This window comes from Gopherus flavomarginatus, chromosome 15 (assembly GCF_025201925.1).
Source record: "Gopherus flavomarginatus isolate rGopFla2 chromosome 15, rGopFla2.mat.asm, whole genome shotgun sequence".
NCBI classification, from domain to species: Eukaryota; Metazoa; Chordata; order Testudines; family Testudinidae; genus Gopherus; species Gopherus flavomarginatus.
Window position 1 is genome coordinate 25,449,261 of NC_066631.1, and position 18,202 is coordinate 25,467,462.

At 37.7% G+C, this 18,202-nt stretch overlaps 1 protein-coding gene across 4 annotated transcripts; it reads right to left on the reverse strand.

Moving 5' to 3' along the window:
* Positions 1-681: 681 nt before the first annotated feature.
* On the reverse strand, positions 682-17,750 carry TCTN2 (tectonic family member 2). 4 transcript variants are annotated; one of them, XM_050923511.1, is made up of 18 exons: positions 17,598-17,750; positions 16,138-16,251; positions 15,134-15,207; positions 14,103-14,298; positions 13,406-13,506; positions 12,684-12,880; positions 12,282-12,405; positions 11,441-11,576; positions 10,349-10,414; positions 9,525-9,653; positions 8,932-9,009; positions 7,898-7,975; positions 7,252-7,363; positions 5,956-6,059; positions 5,348-5,504; positions 4,058-4,183; positions 3,029-3,117; positions 682-1,498 (listed from the first exon to the last, which is right to left on the reverse strand). In XM_050923511.1, exons 1-18 carry the CDS (start codon positions 17,686-17,688, stop codon positions 1,395-1,397), a joined length of 2,076 nt encoding a protein of 691 aa, XP_050779468.1. In that variant the 5' UTR covers positions 17,689-17,750; the 3' UTR covers positions 682-1,394. The 4 variants fall into 4 exon arrangements, with proteins under 4 accessions (XP_050779468.1, XP_050779469.1, XP_050779470.1 ...); XM_050923512.1 differs by lacking the exon at positions 3,029-3,117; XM_050923513.1 differs by lacking the exon at positions 17,598-17,750 and having other exon boundaries at positions 15,139-15,207; positions 16,138-16,232.
* Positions 17,751-18,202: the final 452 nt, after the last annotated feature.

Sequence of the window (18,202 nt, forward strand, 5' to 3'; positions counted from 1 at the left end):
AAAAGGAAAAAAAAAAACTTATAAAAAGGGAAAAGCCGCTTGTGTAGGTGTGCATGATTTGAGGCGTTCGTCTCCTTGCACCGCTTTGAGATCTCAAATAAACTTTGCTTGCTTCTCTACCCTGGTGTGTTTATTGGCGCTACGCACTCTGGGCAACGAACCACTGTTGCTTGCCTCAGGCACCCTCTGTGCCTGCAACAATCCTTACTCACTATTTCTTGAATCTTGATCTTTGATAATAAATTTATGATTGTTTTCACTACAAATATATCTCAGTGCTGAGGTATTGTACAAGGAGCTGATCCTGAGTTGAATCATTCAAGATGGTGTGTATACTGTTTTCTGGGAGTATTCAGTGCATAAAGGGCTGAACACTACATGGGAACTCTTCAGAGGGGCTTGAGGACTGGAATACACCTAAGATTAACCTGTAAAACAGAGTAAGAGCTAGGATGACTCAGAGAAGATTGTCTGGATGGCTAACAGACTGGTGGTATCAAGGCACTGACCCCCAGTTAAGCACAAGCAAGCCTCTGTCTCACTGGAGGCAATGGGGTAAAAGGTGACTCTCAGTCCCAGGCAAGTTGAGAACATCACATTCCCACACTGGTTATACACAGCATCATCCAGCAAAAGCAAGAAAAACAAGACTTGATCTTAAGAAAATAAAAAAACAGCCAATTCTTTTTTTTTTTTAAATAATTCTTGTTAACATGTACAGAAGGAGAAATGGTTTTCCTTTGCAGATATATTTTTAAACAACAATTAGCATCACAAAGGGAAATAAACACAGTGACTACTACTGTAAATCTGATAAGGCATTTATAGCAACTTTTTAGATGATGCTTTTTAAAATGGGAAACCAACTCCATTGGGATTATTGCTACTATTTCAAATGATTTATTTCCAGAGTGATCCAGCAAACTGGAAAAACTAAATTAACTGTAAAGCTCAATCTTAAATTGCTTAGAGAACACTAGTTGTGTACTTGAATTAATCATTAACTGAAGTTTTTATCTTTAATCGGTAAATACTCAAACGTCTTACAGTTTAAGTATAATTCCACCCAGGCACATTTCTGCACCCATGCAGTGTACCTCCTAAATCAATATCACAGGAATGCACTCTGGCAGATCCATTTACAGAATCTAGCCCTTAATTAACAGATTATCGTTTTTAAAAAAACTAATGCAACCATTTTCTTTATAGAACAGACATTAATTTTACATCTGAGTATTTATATAAAAATATACAAAATCCAAAAATTACTTTTTTCACAAGATTTATAATAAAAATACTACTTATTGAAACATTGGTTGAATACAAAAGTGTAAAAAAACACATTAGTAAAATGGTTCTCTTTATACTCTCAAATTTTAAACTGTAGTATTATTTCACACTTTAAGGATTCTGCTCCAAGGATTACTCAGAACAGCTGCGAGTAGAAAGAAAAATGCCAGTATCAAGCCTTTGGCAAGACGCTGAGAGTATGGTTCTCCTGAAAGAAAAAAAAAATCTAAATAAATATAAGGATTTATTATAGCCTGGCCCTAAAGTTTTATTTTTATACTGAATTAAAAATTAGCTAAAGATAAAAAGCTACAGACTACAACTGAACATGGACCTGAACAAAATAATGTAGTACAAAACAACTTGAGGCCTCAATCTCGTGCTGAGAACAGTAGGGGCAGTCCTCTGTACCCTTGCAGTTCTCATTGCAGGAGCAGTGCCTTAGTGTGCTTTACAAACATCAGCTATTTAATCCTCACAACCCCCTATTAAGCAGATCATACTCATCTTTTACAAGTGGAAAAACTGAAAAGTTAACTGATCTACCAAAATGGCAAAGCCTGGATTGGAACACAGGAGTTCCTAACTCAATTAGCTGAAAGATGCCAAATGCTACAGGCAAAGGCAGAATACAGAGCTTGACAGACTAACAGGCCAGTATTATAGCGCAAGCCATGCATTCTTTTTATAAAGTAGGTTGGCCAGAAAGAAAAGTAAACAGAATGGGGATGTAGCTGGGTAGTCACCCCGCTCCTGCCTTGAGGGGGTTAAAGCAGCCCTGGAGAGGACTATGGTGGAGAAATGCGAGGCTGACTGGAGGAAGCAACCACAGGTGGGGCCATGTCCCAACCAGGCCACAGCTGGCCCTGTAAGACGGCTGAGGGCCACAGACTAAGAAACACACTCTCTCTAGCTCTCTAGAGAGAGAACGACCTGGATGCCTGGGAAGCTGAGGAGGGTACCTAGGGTGGATCATGCTGGGGAAGAGCAGAGGGAGTTAGGGATCCCCAGGCTGCAGGCCGAGTTAAGGGCCCACAAAAGGGTACTAGGGTTCAAAAGGGCAGCCAAGGAATAGGCAGAGACAGCTGATCCAACCCCCCTTGCCAATGATTAGTAGTTTACAGACTGCCATCTGCCCCAGTGAGCGGGGCTAAATGGAGACTGGTGGTAGCCACTCAGGCAAAGTAGGGATAGAGGGTGAGGTTCCCCTGGGAGGGGAGACCCAGAGTGTGGGGCACTGCCAGGGGGCAGCACCCCAAGATAAAGGGGCACCAAGGTCCAAGAGGAACATGAGGGGCCAGTGGCAGGCAAGACACTGGCCTGCAGAGGGTGCTCAGGGCTGCAAGAGTTAATTCCTAGGACAATCAGCAGAAGGCGCTGTGCTGGTGAGTCATCAACCCGCCACAGGGGGATAGAGAGCTTTGAAAGGGGCTAGAAAAGGAACCTTACTCTCCCTAAAACAACATTTAAAAAATAGCAATAAAATCCCAAGTGAACTGACATAGTACTGAGTCTGGTAACTATTCATTTTTTCCCTATTTATCTGCCAAGATGCAATATAAATCCAATCATGGACAGTAAAGAACAATTTAACAAACATACTTTACAGCTTGCAATTTCCAAAAGACAGGAGAACTTCACTTCCCTATTACAAAGCATCATGTAATTTTACTGATTTTTTTTAATATTTGAAGAAATCCTGATAATACATTATACTCCACACACACTACTTTTTTACCTGTGTAATACCATGTCAATGGATAAAAGAGTTGTGGCCAGCAAACTTCATTTCGATTGCAGTCATATTCTGTATAGTTAATCTGAAATCTACAAGCACAAGTTTAAAAAAACCTTAAATTGCAACTATGGTACAACCAGGCACCAGTGCAAATAAAGGGAAAAACAAATTAGAAAGCTGTTTGGATTAAATAATCTTGCAGCTGTTTCTTCATGAAATTATTTTTTCATGAAAGATCAATTAAAACAGGAGCATGAAACCTGAAGACTTCCTTTCTAATCAATATCTCTCATTTTTAGCCATGGGATGATTTAAGGGAATGTTCCTTCTTGTGATGAGCACAGATTTACACCAACAAAGAGGATTCTTTTGGGGGTAGTACTAAGGTTTTAAACCAGAAGAACTGGGATGAAAGAGACAGGAAAATTTAGGTTGAATATAATGGGAAAAAAATTATAGTAGAATTTTTAGTCCATAACATAGTTTCCTGAAAAAGTCTCATCTCTTAAGAAACTTAAAACTAGACTGGACAAAGCAATACACAGTTTACTGTAAGAAACAAGCTTGACTTGCTGTGACTGACCTAACAGACCTTTCCATATATAATTCTATGGTTCTAGTAGCAAGAGAACAAACACTATGCTTTAGAAATAACATAATTGTTTGACTGTATCTACAAAGCAATTGTCAGTTTAGGGGCTGATCCAGCACCCATTATCCATTTGAGAGAATCTCACACAAATAATTCTACTGAGGGACTTGTCACATGAGTAAACGTTGCAGGATGAGGCCCTACATGCTGAGTACTCTTCAACTCCCATTGAGATTCTACTGATTTAGTGGGATTTAAGGCACTTCACAGAAGCTGACACTTAACTGATAAAACAGCTATGATTCAGTGCAGTCTAACCAGGCCTGAAACCTAATGACTATTTTCTGGCAAACCAAATTTACTATTTTATTATTGCTATTTTAATTTGGTATTTCTTCATAGTCAATGTTAGATATCTGATTTCTATAAAAAGTTACCTTGTCATTGGAATGGGTGGTTGAGCTGGTACTTTAATAAACTGGACTGAAGCAGTGATAGGAAGAGAACTGGACTTATTTTCACAGATAATTCCACACTGGAATTGCCATATCACTGTTGAAAAACTGAAAGAAAATTAACATACAGTCAGTGTAATTTATATGGGAAATATCAAATATACTCTTTGACAGTATCTTATATAGGGTTTTTAATAATGTTTACAGTGTATCTATAGCTGTATTCTTGCACTGCACTTTCATAATTTTATTAATTATTCTCTATTTTAATCAGAGCTAGGCAATATCATTCTCCTTGATCCTAATTAAAATTTCAATACACTGAGTTTAATACAAATGCTTTTCATGTTTATATTGTCTTTTCATCATAGCTAACAAAGTATTTAATAAATATTGATGGAAGCCTCACATCACACTGTGATTCAGGTAAGTATCATGCCAATGTCACCTAGCAGTAAACTGAATTGCAGAGAAGTTAAATGGCTTGCCCTCGGTAACTCAGCCAGTCAGTATCAGAGCTATGACCAGTACTCAGAATAGCAGTTAGGTAGGATCCCTAAGCAACAATGCACATTTGCCAGTCCAAACAAATGCTCATTTTGCATGGACAGTGAGTAAATTTTTTTATTTTTATTTTTGCTGACACAACTTTGGCATACATACAATAGAAAATTTTACCTATGAAGATTTATATTATCTTCATCTAATGAGATGGAATGTATAAAACTTACTGCTAACATGAGCTTTTGATATTTGAAACTTATGAGTTTTGGTTATTTTCTTTCAGAGTTTTTCCACTTATCAGGCTACAAATGTGTATCAAGTGATGTTACACAAGTAAAGTTATTTACAAGCAGAGAGAAACATGGCTGCTAATTAAAAAAGACTGTCAGGTTAAAATAATATTTTAAAGTAATACATTTCCTTACTGCTGTTGCTAGCAACACTGGAGGAGACTTTTTTTTTTAATTGTTTCAGTTTTAATAAGTCTATTTTATCTTTCACCAATAATTTACTTTTTGCACATTTCACCTTGGAAATGAAAACAAGCTAACCAGAAAGCAAAACTGATTATGTACTAGAGCATTTGGATTTGGGTTGCAAACACTGTGGAGAAGAGGAAACCCAAACAAAACCCTAGATAATCATGAAAAACCTGTAAGCAATTTTTTTTTTAATCTACATATTTTTGGTCTCATTTACCCAACAGTGTCCAACTATACTTGAACACAATATTAATGAAATATAACAACCACCATGATTCTGATGTACCTGATCTGTACACCGAGTATCTCTTCCTGTGCAATCCCTTCTACTGCACCCACATCAGCAGTGATGATGTGAATATTAAGGTTAGCAGGAATATCTGAGCAGATGCCATTCAAATTTCCAACACTTGCATTTGCACTAGGATTAGGTGGATCTAAACCTATTCAGGAAAACTGAGTTACTTAGATTTGAAAAAAAAATATTAAACACATTTTAAACATTATCACAATGCAGTGAGATACTACTAAATATTGCATAGGAATATAACAAAAATGCCTTTTCATCCTAAAAGAGATGTTCCACATGAAATGCTGAAATTGGCAGTAAAAGGAAAATTTTACCAATCTGTACATGACACAAATTGACATTTTTTATTTCTTCATTGTCAATTTTTTTTCATAGTATCAGTATTTATATTTAATGTGGGGAGGATGGCATTGCATGTACACAGAAAAAGAGGATTTCGCATCACTTGAAATTAAAATAGTTACCATACACCTACCTTTACTATGATTTTATAAGAGAAACTACAATATGATTAGAATATTTTAAAGTAAAACTAAAATATATATAAATCTAAGATACAGATAACAGATGAAGCTTTGACTTACGTATTATTTCCACCAAGTCATTTAGATCACTGTAACTTGAGTTGCCTCTCTTCCCAACATGAGTAGCTTGTATTAATGAATTAAATCTATCAGTTACATCCTCCCTGCAAAACACTCATGTTGTAATACATTACAAATAAACCTATATCTACAGCATTCTGAGCTGTGATTTTATTAGATCTTGTCAGTACTTGTACAGGAGATCCAATATGAAAATCCAAGTGCTGCTGGAATTGATGTGGATGACTCAGGAAGGTGACACTTTCTTTTGAACCAGTAAACTCCATGCCCAGGTATGATGCAATAAGTTGCTATACTACTGGAGGGGCCATTTTCTGAATGAGATGTAAAACAAGGGTATCCAGCATTTGTGGTAATTAAGTACCCATCACTAGAGAGGAAGGCTAGTCCAGTGCTTTGAACATTAATGTGGGACTTTGGAGACCTAGGTTTGACTCCTAACTCTCTCGCAGATTTCCTGTGTGCTTCCATTTCCCATTGGTAAAATGGGGATAAAAGCATTGCCTTAACTCCAAACAGTGTTGTGAGGATAAATACATTCAAGATTGTGGAGTCCTCAGAGATTATAGAAATGGGGCCCCACGGGGATTTTTAACAAGAGATATTTATTCGTAGTTTGAAGTTTTAAAATTCTCAGTGCAGGCACTTAACAAAAAACAAATTTCAGCTATTTGAGTTATTCCAGGGGGGAAAAAAAAATAGGTCTTTTTTTTTTAAATGGAGAAAATTCATTTTATTGACATTCTCCCAACTCCAAAACAACTTTAAAGATTTTGCTGAAACTACTAAAAAATCTCCTTTAAAAAGGCACTAAAAATAGCCATTTTCATAGAATCATAGAGTATCAGGGTTGGAAGGGACCTCAGGAGGTCATCTAGTCCAACCCTCTTCTCAAACCAGGACCAATCCCCCAGACAGATCTTTACTCCAGTTCCCTAAATGGCCCCCTCAAGGACTGAACTCACAACCTTGCATTTAGCAGGCCAATGCTCAAACCACTAAGCTATCCCTCCCCTCGCCCAAAGTTACATACCGGTAATTAGAAAAATATGAACGTATGGATATAAGAGGCTTGTATGGGAACTGTTTTGCACCATGGACTATAGTAAGACAAAACAAAACCCCACCACTATAATAATATCAAGTTTAGTTAAAGTGTATCGGTTTCTTATTTTGAATACTCAGATAAGAGTTCTATAAATATTTAAAGCCACAAATGAATAGGTCGGGTGGGGGTGCGACGACACGGGACAGGACAACCCACATATACCTCACCTTAACTGACCGCAATCTTCATTAATATTCACTTCTAAAATGCATCCAGATAAAGAATTTAATCCAAACAGAACTGGTGTGAAAGTTGCTGATGTACACAAACCATTGCCAGCTACAAAATGAAAACATCCATTTGTGTTTCTCATATCAACTTTTCAGTCTCTAGCTAGCAAATTTGTAGAAAGCTACTTTGATTTAGAATGCTAAAACAGTTTAGCTCAAATACAGTACTGCTAAAATTCTATTTATCTTAAGCGTCCATCCATTTTCATTTGTAGCATCTTAAAAATCACAGATTCTTCAATTCTGTTTTATTGCTTATGTCTTGCACTTCCATATAAATGACAATACTTCATATTACCTGTTAGTACATTTTTCCAGTATTTCAGTAGTGGTCTTTTATTCAAGAGAGCATTATATACAAAATATAATTATGATACAGGAAAATCTGATTTATACTTGTATATTTCATTGTATTTGGAGTTTCTATTATAAATTTATTTAAATTCCAAGAAACATTAGATTACCAACTCAGAGCAGTCTGGGAAGGCCAACATCCAAAAAGATGAAGCAAAACATAATAAAGTTAGAGTATTTTTGGTTTATATTGCAGTTGTGATTAAAACAGCATATCAAAAGGTAGTACCTGGCTGCCAAAGTTTTAGAGTGGTAATAGTATCAGAAGAAATATTTACCGCTCTAACAGGTTTGCCAACTTGGTAACCTAAACACAAAGAGAAACTGTGAAAGTTTTATAAGAATTAATCAGCATTGACAAACATTTTATAATACATAAAACTCCCCAAGTTCTTAAAAGGTGCCATAGTCTAGTGAACGGAGTTCAGAAATGAAGGCTAGGAACTACTGGATTCTAATCTTGGCTCCTTGGCTACTCTGTGACCTTAAGGATAATGATACAGACCTCCTTTGTAAAGCGCTTTGAGATCTACTGCTGAAAAGCACTGTATAAGAGCTAGATATTATTGTTAGTCTCAATTACTCTCTCATCAGACTGTTGTGAGGATTAGTTAGTGTTTGTAAAATGCTTTCTAAAAGTGCCGAGTAGTATAATCATGAAGCCTTCTCATTCTGCTAGAAGTACTGTCTCCTACAGTTCTGTGGAACCTTAATTGACTGATTAGGTACTCAGTTTCACATCTAAACAGAACTTTTCATTACAGCAAGAATGGTGAACTTCAAACAGAGTATTAATGACTTTCAGAAAACAGTAAGAGCCAAATTCTTCCTTGTGTTAGCTGGCTGCACTATGGAAGAGAGGAAAGAGGGCAAAGAAAGCCTCTTCTCTTCTATCCTCCTATGCCGCCACAGAACAAGATTCTAATTCAACATTCAAGGGAGCATTAGGATGAAAACTGCTAATGCATCATTTCAATGGGAATACTCATTGTAGCAAGCACTATACCTGGTAGTGTTTTCAGAATCAGACCCTAATATTTTAGTTCCACAATATCTGATGATACTTTTCAGCATTATCAATATTATCAGTGACAGGGTAGAAAACAGGGAGGCTGTGAGGATCAATATTAGGACAACAATGAGGGGGATCCAGTAAATAGAATTGGGCATAACTGGTTATGGCTATCAATAAAAAAAAGATTCCCCCTTCCCCCCTCCCCACCATCAGCCACTAGAAGCTAAAGTAAAACAGAGTAGTATTACCTGGATTTCCAGATAGTTCTGTTGTATTAGTACTATTGAAGCTTACAAAGTTTACTGAAAATCTCTGTGTCAGTATTTCTATTAAAAGAAGAAAAAGTAAATAATTTCTTAGCAAAAAAAGTAGTCCATTGCAATACTTTTGTTACTTAAAAAAGCAATGCATCAAAAATTGAACTCCTTCCCCGCCACCCTCACAGTCAAAAAAGTCTTTTTAACTGACATATACACATCAACCAGCAGCTGCCATTTAGACCCACACTCTTGGATTGTGCATGCTCATATATGATTTCAGAAGATGATTAACACCTTTTGTGAAGCTTCTCAAATCCAGCAATGCAGGCCACTGACACACCTTTTTGTGTGTAAACAGTACATTGAATATCAACTTCCAATCGTTGATTAAGAAATAATTACCCTAAAATAAATAATATACGAACCAGACACCACCTGGCTCTTCTTAGCCCAATGGAAAATTCTATTTCAAACTGCATTGTCTTCTGATGTTTGATTAAAAGTATTTTTCACAAAACTTGTATGCTGCAAGAAAAAAACTATTTCTGAATAAGCAATTTTGTAGAGATGCATTACAGTACCTCCATCACATAATTTTCCAATGAGGACTGTGACATTTATTTCCTCTATTGTCTTGCCTTTCCATATGAACATGTAATATTCTGCAAAGGTCACATTTATACATAAAACTTCAGTATTCTGAATGTCTTCTGCAAAGAAAAGAAGAGTTCAAATGATGGAAACCATATTAATGAAAGAGGTTATTATGCCTTAAGGAAGCTTTTTTTAAAAAATTGCATTTTATAGAAAATCTATCTTTAACAAAATCTTGGGCATAACAGCCTTCATTCTAACTTTTTTTGAAAAACAAAAACACCTCCGTTTTAGTGTTTAGTTACTATGATACCATACCAGTGCTGAGCATCCATGATGCACTCTTCTAGCCTGGAGATCTTCTACATGAAAGTGTAGATCAACTGGCTGTAAGATGCATTTAATGAGAAAAGATTGGTACTTTGAAAGACCTCCTTACATCTGTATGTGGATGGGGCTCAACTATTATACTTGAGTGTAAACTTTAAATTTGGCCAAATGGATCCTTACATCTTAACTCCATTACAACTGTTCATTTTTTGTTCTATAAAATTACTTTTGCTATTGGCTAAGATGTATAAGGACTAGAGGTCTGATCCAACTCCCACTAAAGTCAATAGACTTCTTTACATAGATTTCAAAGGGAGATGGATAAGACTAAGATTTTTCAATTTGCATAACACAAAAGTTTTTTTGTTTTGTTTTTTAAAGTTTCAGGTAATTGCAAAGATTTCTTTCAACATCTTAACTTAATCATCAACTCCTTGTCTCTTTAAGGATGGTAAGAATAACATGAGTACAGAAAACATACCTGGTTCAGTGATGAAGTTATGTACATCAGTTACATTCCCATAGATCACATTTTGTTGGATGGTGTCTGACAAGAAAAAACAGTAAATGCAGCTGGTCTAACTAGCAAGTGAGACATAGCCTCATACTGTTTCCTCATCCAAAGTAGAGGATTTATTAAACTATAAAAAATGAGTTAGAAAATAAACCAGCAGCTCTCAGTAAAAGACTATACAGTCGTTACACCACAACAGGTTCCTCTGAAAGAGCATGCTTTACATGACTACAAAATAAGCTATTTTTGCTGAGTTGCTCTACTAAGATCCAGAGCAACATAACGGACCCAAGCAATGCCCTCAGATACACAAGCACAACAGGAAGACTGAATTAGGCCCAAACACTTTAAGCCATTAGTTGTACAAATACACAATTCCAGAAGAGCAGTAATGATACTGACACACACTATTTTCTAATTATAATCAGATCTTTCTTATTGAAATGATTAATATACTCCCACAGAAAAGTGCAACATGTGACAAGAAGTGAGGTGGGGTGGAGTGTTTTACAGTGTAAAGAGAATGTCTTACCTTGGGAATTTTATTGGCAAACAACTTAAGATATGTCATCCTCGTGCTGGCACAATGGCCAGGCGGTAATGTAACTCTATATCTGAGACCCAGGAGATAATACTTTCTACACTAGGAGAACAAAGTGTTACAGAGAAGCCACCTATGGCTAACTCTAAAGGGAGGATAGTATCTGCCCTTGGCTGGGAGGGAAAAAGCTCTTACAACACTATGAATACATGAAAGGGATGCTCTCAAGGGAGGAGGGGGGTCAAAATCTGTATTTGGTGGGAGAGGGGACACTGAGGAAGTCATACCCTAAGCTCAAAGTCTCATATCCTGAATCTGGGGACCCTACAGCAGGAGGCTTGCTACAAAAGCCAAATCAGTCAACAGCTGAATGGCTAAAATGCCTTGCAAGGGAGAAGTTGTTAGATCATAACAAAAACAATTCAGGATATCATACTGTCAGTCTTAGGACTTTAAGATCACTATATCTATTCTTAAATCAATATCAGTACATTTTTGTCAAAGCAAACACAACATACCTCCAGTACCACTGTCTATCACCACATTATGAGACAATCCTTCCTTGTAAGCCGCCAGACTAGTAACACATTTAACATCAAAATTCTGAAGGAATGCTACTGGGGCGTTTCCAACACACTGCCCAGCCATGGATCGCTGCATGCAGTTCAACAGAAAAGAATATGAAGATGGAATTTATTCTAGCTCTACTGTTCAAGCTAAAAAGCACACAGCTATTTCATTGCACATGGTGTCTGTACTATGCCCTTATCTCAAAACATGGTGTCTGTACTATGCACTTATCTCAAAACAAGCAAGCTGTTAGAGCAAATGATTTATATGAAAAGAATCAGATTTTAAAACATGGCTTTCAATAATATTACAATATAATTCAAGGTTTCACTCTGATTTGTAGACCAACTACAATCAGTGCCTCTAAAATGAAAATTCTAAAATGTAAAGAAAATTAGAAAAAGACTGGGTAGTTGACGTAACAGAAAACAAACAGTTTTCAGTTAAAGAGCAGGGAATATAAAAAATACAAAAATATGTTAAGAACCCCTAAAAATTTTAAGTTATGCCAAATTTGTTTATATTTCTTGACAGTGTATTTTTCTAAGTTAAATTCAAAATATTAATTTTATATGGGAAAAAATTGACGGTAGAAAGACGATATGTATATATTGATTGTGAATTTTGTGCTAGCTGAAAAGTGTATTTCACCAGTTCAAAACAGCTAGTCACAGAATTGCTTGTATCTGTCTTTGTTCTTATACAGTGAGACAGACAGACAGTGAGACTGACAAATAAGGAAAAGAAAGAAAAAACAAAAGCCAAATACTGCTAACATGAAGCTATTACCTGACGAATTGTAAAATATTCATTCTCTGTTGTCATAATTGGATCTCCTTGTTTGTAACCACTTAAAGGTTTTTCTAGAACAGTTTGCAAAGGAATCTTAAATGAAGAAACTAGAGATGAAGAACTGCAAACAAATTTAAAAAAATAAATGATTAGCGTATCATCTATCAATGCAAATAATTACTCATTATCTCTTTCAAATCTCCCTCTTTCATATTACCTCAAAATCCATACACATAGTTACAATTCACTATACAACTTAAATAATGCATATATTTTAAAATGTTGGTTCTGAATAGTTCCTGTAAAGAACATTATTCACATTACACAAGTGGCATAACTTCTTTGGCATATAATAACTATTTGATACATTCACTATGACTTTTTTTTATTAAAACTTACACAGAGCCATGGTAGAAGTAGCCAAGAAATGGTGTATTGTTAAGAGAAGACTGTACACACAAGAAGGGAAACCAGTCAGGAGCACTGTTCGTTGTCTGAACAGAACACAACTGGTCAAAAGGTGGGTTTATATTCCCACCAAACACTCCAGTAAAACATGATCCACTGAACAACTGCTTCAAATCTGACGTGCATTCCTTGAAATGAAAAAAAGGAAGTCGTTTAACATGACAGGGCTGTTTTTCTGCTTTACCAAGGATGCTCTCTCATGGCAGGTGATGTACATATCAGGGTTATTTAAGAAGTGTCTCCTAGCACAATGAGGAGTTAAGATTAAAATGGAAATACGGACACAAGTGTTGTATTCCATAACACATTTAGCAGAGTCATAACATTTGAGCGGAGTGTGGCCTTTTAAGTGTTTTCACTATATCAAGTTTCCCTTTTTAAAATTCTACCATTAAAAAACAGAGGGCAATAACAGAAACAGTGTTTCCAGTGAAATTTAGTGTCTAGGACACTTCTAGTGACTGAAGTCCCCGATTTATATTGTTTTAAAGTGATGTATTTACTCTTCAAAGACAGACAGTTGATACTAATGTACAATATTTTAATAAATAATTTCTCAGTTATTTTAGGGAAATACAGCAAAGTCCACTAAGAGTACTGGTGACAAAAAATTTTAAAGGGAATAACTTAAAAATTAAATGTGTAATCAGTACCAGATCACAGCAACAACGAATATCACAAATTCCAGCTGTCAAGTTACAAGGACAGGAGCCAAGGGGCTGGAACACTTGGTTAGGGATGACTGTTGCATTTTCTATAAAAGCGGAATATAAAATAAAGTTAGGCCATACAATTAACATTTTCATTTTCATTGCAATCTCATTAACAGATTTATATGACAACATTCTTTTAACAAAGAAAAAAGAGAAAGTAGGCGTTAAAGGTTATTCCTACTTTATACATTTTATTTTTTTAAATACTGACAAATAGTACCAAGGATCTTTTATTGCTGCCCTATCTCTAGTTTTCCAATTACCTTACATTTTGGGCCAAACCCATCAAAACCAAACCCACTAAGAACTCCCCTCTAACAGGCAACTTCACATCTCAGATGTCTAACCTAAAAGATTAGAAGAATCCTGTTTGCATTAAGACTGAACAGATGGAAAGTAACTGCTAAAATAAATCAGACGTTAGATAAACTACGAGGTGAAATGCTGGCTAGTGCAACTGATGTTAATCAGTTTTTTGGTTTGATTTAATCCTTTGTCTATAAATTATAAATACATTAAAGTTTGGGGCAACAAGAGTTAGCACACTGGGAAGTGCCAAGGAACACATACATATATTAAAAAATGAAACTGGAACCAGCCAAGATACTGATTTCTTTTTAACTACCTAAACATTTACCTGACACATTTCCTGTAAAGGAAGAGTTGACATATATTTCAGCTTGAATCAGGAGATTTGCCAACATTGTTGAACCACGGCAAGCAGAAACTCGAAGAGTCTCAACAACGCAAAGTGGCTCCAGGCAGCAATCACTTGCGTTAGACAAACACAACTGCAGGTTTCTCATCAAGGTTAGTGTCACTTTGGAAACATTCTGAAAAATATCAGTTAAAGTTTGACAGCTATTTTTAAATTTACTAAATTATTTTAAATGCAGTAGTTATACCCTGCATCAGCTTTGTGCAAGGCAAGCATCACTGACATTGTAAATTGAAGCCTCTGTATATCATTGTATCAAAAATCATATTTGTATTGGACAAAGGTCTGCACTGAGATTTGGAGGTAAAGAAAGCTGTGAAATGTATGCAGAATTTATTAACATATCTACACAGATGTTTGCTCACACTTAAATGAATTATACTACCTCAAAACTCTCATGCACAAACCTAAAACAAGCAAAAGGATTCATTTTTGGTTTCTTACAGAGTCCTGACAGCTGTGGATTGGACTAATTTTGCTGTCCATCAAGGCCTCAATTTAGAAAAACACTTCTGGCTGACCACAAGCAAAGCAAATCATGGTATCCCACAGAAATTCTAGAATTCGTAAGAATCAATAAAAGTGATAGTCTAGCATTTACATAGCACCGTTTATTCTTATATAATACCTTTCAAAATATCTCAATCCCCATCACAAACTACAAACAGATAGCAAGTGCATCTACTTCTGGGGGAAGGGCAGCAGGCAACCACCATGATAGAGTTGAATTTTGACATAGGATAAATCACCTAAACCGCTACTCTTATGAAAAATGTCATGGGATCTTCAGGGTCCACAAGAATGATTATTCCAAGAATAATCAAGAGATCAAGACAAGAAATCAAACATAGGTATTCTTTACACTATCATTAAATTAGCTTCACATTAACTTTTAATACACCAAACTTCTACTCCCTACCTTTAGAGTGAAGAATCAGTATTTTACATACCATACCATGAGAAACATTCAAACTCCATTCACCATATCTGTTACTCCCATTGCAGTGTAACAGTGGCAACATTCCTAGATTTAAAAGAAAAAAAAAAAAAAGGCAAAATTTGTTTTCCTGCTTTCCGTCATTTTCATCTACCCATGGAGCAAAGTTAAACCCCAATCCTGCAACTGGCTCCATATGACAGGATAGATAAAAATCACAGATCTATTTAAATTGGATTTGTTTTAATTTTGTTATTTAAATTATAATACGTTTTTCTTTTTAAAAATAAACCTTTTTAAAATTAAATCTGAATTCCACACAAAATATCTTAAGGCCTAGACTTATAATCTCTTACAACATTGAAATAAAAAATAAATATGCTGAATCAATGAGCCTCTGCCAAAAACTTTGAGTTAAAGGCTGCTTTTCTCTATAAGGAAATAAGCAGGGGGAAACCATCTAAATTTTGAAAGTCAAGCTTTAAGCAATATATTATTCACCATTTTGTAATGTACTAAAAATGTACAATTAAGAATCTGAAAATATTAAGCCACATAGCTGCTTAAATAAATGTATAAAGTTATACTGTATCCTTTTGTAGGAATCAAAAATGTGTACCAAATCTAGTGTAAAGAATCTATTTAGTTGTAAATCAACATGTTTTTAATGGTTATATGAAACACTAAGAATACATCTTTCTTTAGAAAAGTACTGAACTATAAATGGAAAAGTTGATGAAAATCAGTTATTTAAATTGAGGCTTTTCGCTTGGTGATTTAAATCACCTTCACCTTGCCTCACTGGCAGATTCCCATGTCCACATGAAGCCTCAGTGGAGGCAATGGGGCTCTGTGCAGTGCTGGTTGTAGGATCAAGGCCTTATTTGGTCAGCGCAATTGTAAAACAAAGTATATAATTTTCCTTCCAATCATCTTAGGAATAGAAAGTAAATTAAGATTTCAACTAATACTTGTTTGATTGTAATTTTTAAAAGTAATGATTTTAAGTGATCTCACCTGTCTCAGTGTTCACAGGAATTACATTTACACCCAAAACAACATCTGTTGAATTCCCAACTAAAAATGAACTGACTGTGGGCCCAGACATGTGGATAAAAGAAGGCTGAAAGACTAACAAGAAAACAAATTGGTATTAATATTCAGAACATCCTCAAAATCTTATATTTATTACAAAATGAGGTGGACACGGCTTGATTGTTTTTCCTAGCATTCTAACCTTAATTTAAACCATTAAAAATAAACAAAGATCAATTTCTCATAGAGCCCAAAAGAATAGTAGCCCACCAGATTTTTGGTTCTTTTTACTCAAATCTCCCTGAAGGCATCAACAGGTCATTTAAACTTAGCCCAAAGAAAAAAAGGAGGGCTATTTCTAAATTTCTCTTACTCTTCTGGACACACACGTTGTATTTTATGGAGTCTCATCTGCAGCCTTTAAATACTAAAAAGAAAGTTCTGATATCCTAAAAAAATATGGTTATTCCTCCTACAAAATAAACTTATAGCATCCAGGAACATTTACCAATGTCAACATACTCCAGGCAGCACTAGCACCTTTGGTTTCCACACACTGAAGAGTCACTTCTGAAAGCCAGATTACCATAGTACACCCATAACAAGAGAGAGACCTCTGGTTTTCTCTGACCCTTCCTTGTTGTCCCCCATTCTCTACGACCAAATAGCTCCACACAATCCATCTCAAAAAATCTATAAACACCCACTAGTCATAGGTTAACTCTCACTGCCTCTCCCATGAGCCACAAGACCCTGACCTGTCCAGCACCTGACCCTACAAGCCCCATGCCATAATTAAGAGTTTCCCTCCTCTACGCTTCTCCTATTGGTCTGACTAATCTTCAATCTGTACACCCCACGCCCTAGAGTCTATGTAACCCCACCCCACTGTCCTAATCCTGCCTCCTCAGTGGTCTCTCTGACCCCTCCCCATTGTCCCATCCTCCTAGCTCCCCCACTGGTCTCGGGTCCCTCAATTTCCCCCCCCCCTCCATCGTCTGCCTCCCAAATGGGGCCCTCTGGACTCTCCCCCTACCTCCCTCACAAGGCTCTGGGCCTTCCCACTGCCCCCACTACGGTTGCCAACCCTCCAGGATTGGCCTGGAGTCTCCAGGGATTAAAGATTAATCTTCAATGAATTGTAATGTGAGTAAATCTCTAGGAATAGTCCAACCAAAACTGGCAACCCTACCCCACAACGTGTCCCCTCCCCCACTTCTCACACGGGTCACTGCCTGCCCCTCTCCACCCCCAATAGCCTCTGGGCCTCCTCTCCCACACAGTGTCTGCGCTTCATCCACTGCCTGGCCTGGCCTGCCCAGGGTTTGAACTGAACAGCGCCCCGCAGACCCGAGGGCGGCAGCCAGGCGGGAGACGCCCCGGGCCGCTCCCAAACCTAGACCCCCCTCCCCAATAGTTACCAGGGCCCCACCAGCACCCACCGGGGTTCCCTGGCGAAGCCGGGGTCTGGGCCCGCCCCGTGGGGCGCTCAGACCCCAGCAGCAGCAGCGCCCAGAGAACAGCAGTGATCATGGCGGGCAGTGGCTGCCCGAAAAACGCCGCGGAGGGCGCCTCAGCGCGGCCGCCATCTTGCGGCGGGCCTTGGTCGCTATGGAAACGGTTGCCAGCGGCTCAGAGGGAGGAGGGCGCGGAGGGCGGGGCTGGAAAGGCCATGGAGAGGGGGCTTTAGCCTTCTGCCAGGGTGAGGGCTTGGCGGGCTGCCGCCGCTCTCCCCTGAGCGCCACTCGCTGGTAGCTAGTGCTGTCCCCCTGTCTAGCCCAGGGAACGGCTCGAGGAGCTGTGGCGGCCTGGCTCCCTGCCTGGGCGCTCCACGCTGGCAGCGCACTAGTCAGTCAGGCCAGGGATCTCAAACCTTTTAATGGGGTCACCAAGGCTGGTGTTGGCCCTGGGCCTCAGCAAGCCCGAGTCCCACAGCCCAGGGCTAAGGTTACATGCCCCCTGCCCAGAGCAGCTGCCCAGAGCAGGGCAGCTGGGGGCGGCGCTCAGTCTTTGGCCCCCCCTCCTGGGGGAATTCTGCGTCACTGCG